Source organism: Elephantulus edwardii, unplaced genomic scaffold (genome assembly GCF_000299155.1).
Source record: "Elephantulus edwardii isolate Elephantulus edwardi_28Jun2011 unplaced genomic scaffold, EleEdw1.0 scaffold00059, whole genome shotgun sequence".
Taxonomy (NCBI): Eukaryota; Metazoa; Chordata; class Mammalia; order Macroscelidea; family Macroscelididae; genus Elephantulus; species Elephantulus edwardii.
In genome coordinates this window covers 13,549,819-13,551,304 of record NW_006399809.1, presented here as the reverse complement: position 1 = coordinate 13,551,304, position 1,486 = coordinate 13,549,819, and the positions used below count along the sequence as shown (strand labels likewise).

The following is a 1,486-nucleotide window of genomic DNA, read 5'->3' as shown; positions in this document are numbered from 1 at the left end:
TCAATCTTCACTGAGGGCCAGTCATCAACTGTTTAAGTGTTCAATTATCAATAAGCCGAAGTTTGTGGAAGGCCATAATGGCTCTGCTTTAAGTGGTTCGCTACTACCGCAGCTCACCACACTGTCTCTGCCTCTGCTGCCATCTTGGATCTCTGAATCTTGGATTTCTTATCACAGCCCATCTCTAACTTTTCTAGGTCTCTTACCCTGCTTGTAATCTGAGCAAGCCATAGTGTTTCTAGCTAACTCCAGGAGAAAGCATTAGCAGTGGATAATAATCTTTTCTTGAGTACACTGGAGTTTTTCAGGTTTAGATCATCAAGGAGGGAGATGGTTTGGCAATTCCTTTGTGTTATTATCCTTTTCTTCATGAAAAAATACGTTTAACAAATTTTATTAGCTCTAAGATAGCATCTCTGCCTTCCAAAGTTTACAATATAAAAGGAAATGGAGACAGGTACAATGTGACATCCATCATAATATTGAGGCAAAGAGTGATGGTAATGTGATACTCACAGTTCTCCAACACAGAAAACTAGCTTTGATCCTAAAGGTCCAGTAAGCCTGGTACCTGAGCAGAGCCTTGGCGAAGCTTTCTACAAGATAGCCATTTTCAAGGATCTCTTTTAAATCTCCAAGAATCTGGTGTAATGAACAAAATGTTTGAAAAGCTTTTCAGAACTGTGGTCAAAAACTCAGAATTAGGGTTAAGATTGGCCTGAACCCCCAGGGCCAGTCACTGAACATCATGAACCCAGGCCATAACCCCAACATAGCGAGCATGAATCCACAGTACAGAGAGATGTTGCGGAGGCAGCTGCTACAGCAGCAGCAACAGCAGCAGCAGCAGCAACAGCAACAGCAGGGGAGTGCGGGCATGACTGGAGGCATGGCCGGACACAGCCAATTCCAGCAGCCACAGGGACCTGGAGGTTATCCCCCAGCCATGCAGCCACAGCGGATGCCTCAGCATCTACCCATCCAGGGCAGCTCTATGGGTCAGATGGCAGCCCAGCTGGGGCAGCTGGGGCAGCCAGGGCTGGGTGCAGATGGCACGCCCAGCATCCAGCAGGCCCTGCAGCAACGGATTCTGCAGCAGCAGCAGATGAAGCAGCAAACTGGGTCACCAGGCCAGCCGAACCCCATGAGCCCCCAGCAGCACATGCTCTCAGGACAGCCCCAGGCTTCTCACCTCCCTGGCCAGCAGATGGCCACGTCCCTCAGTAACCAGGTGCGATCTCCAGCCCCTGTCCAGTCTCCACGGCCCCAGTTCCAGCCACCACATTCTAGCCCATCACCACGGATACAGCCCCAGACTTCGCCTCACCATGTCTCTCCTCAGACTGGCTCCCCCCACCCCGGACTCACTGTCACCATGGCCAGCTCCATAGATCAGGGACACCTGGGGAACCCCGAACAGAGTGCAATGCTTCCACAGCTCAACACCCCCACCAGGAATGCACTGTCCAGTGAGCTTTCCCTGGTC

General features: G+C 50.9%; 1 protein-coding gene and 1 pseudogene across 1 annotated transcript in view; one reads left to right on the top strand and one right to left on the bottom strand.

The window, feature by feature from the left end:
* LOC102844068 overlaps positions 1-231 on the bottom strand; it is a 132,566-nt pseudogene extending 132,335 nt beyond the window's left edge.
* A 550-nt stretch (positions 232-781) lies between these two features.
* The window catches only part of LOC102843660 (CREB-binding protein-like), a 13,903-nt gene continuing 13,198 nt past the window's right edge, over positions 782-1,486 (top strand). The window contains exon 1 of the mRNA XM_006887632.1: positions 782-1,483. Within this exon, the coding sequence (XP_006887694.1) occupies positions 782-1,483 (702 nt within the window). The remainder of the gene's footprint in view (positions 1,484-1,486) is intronic.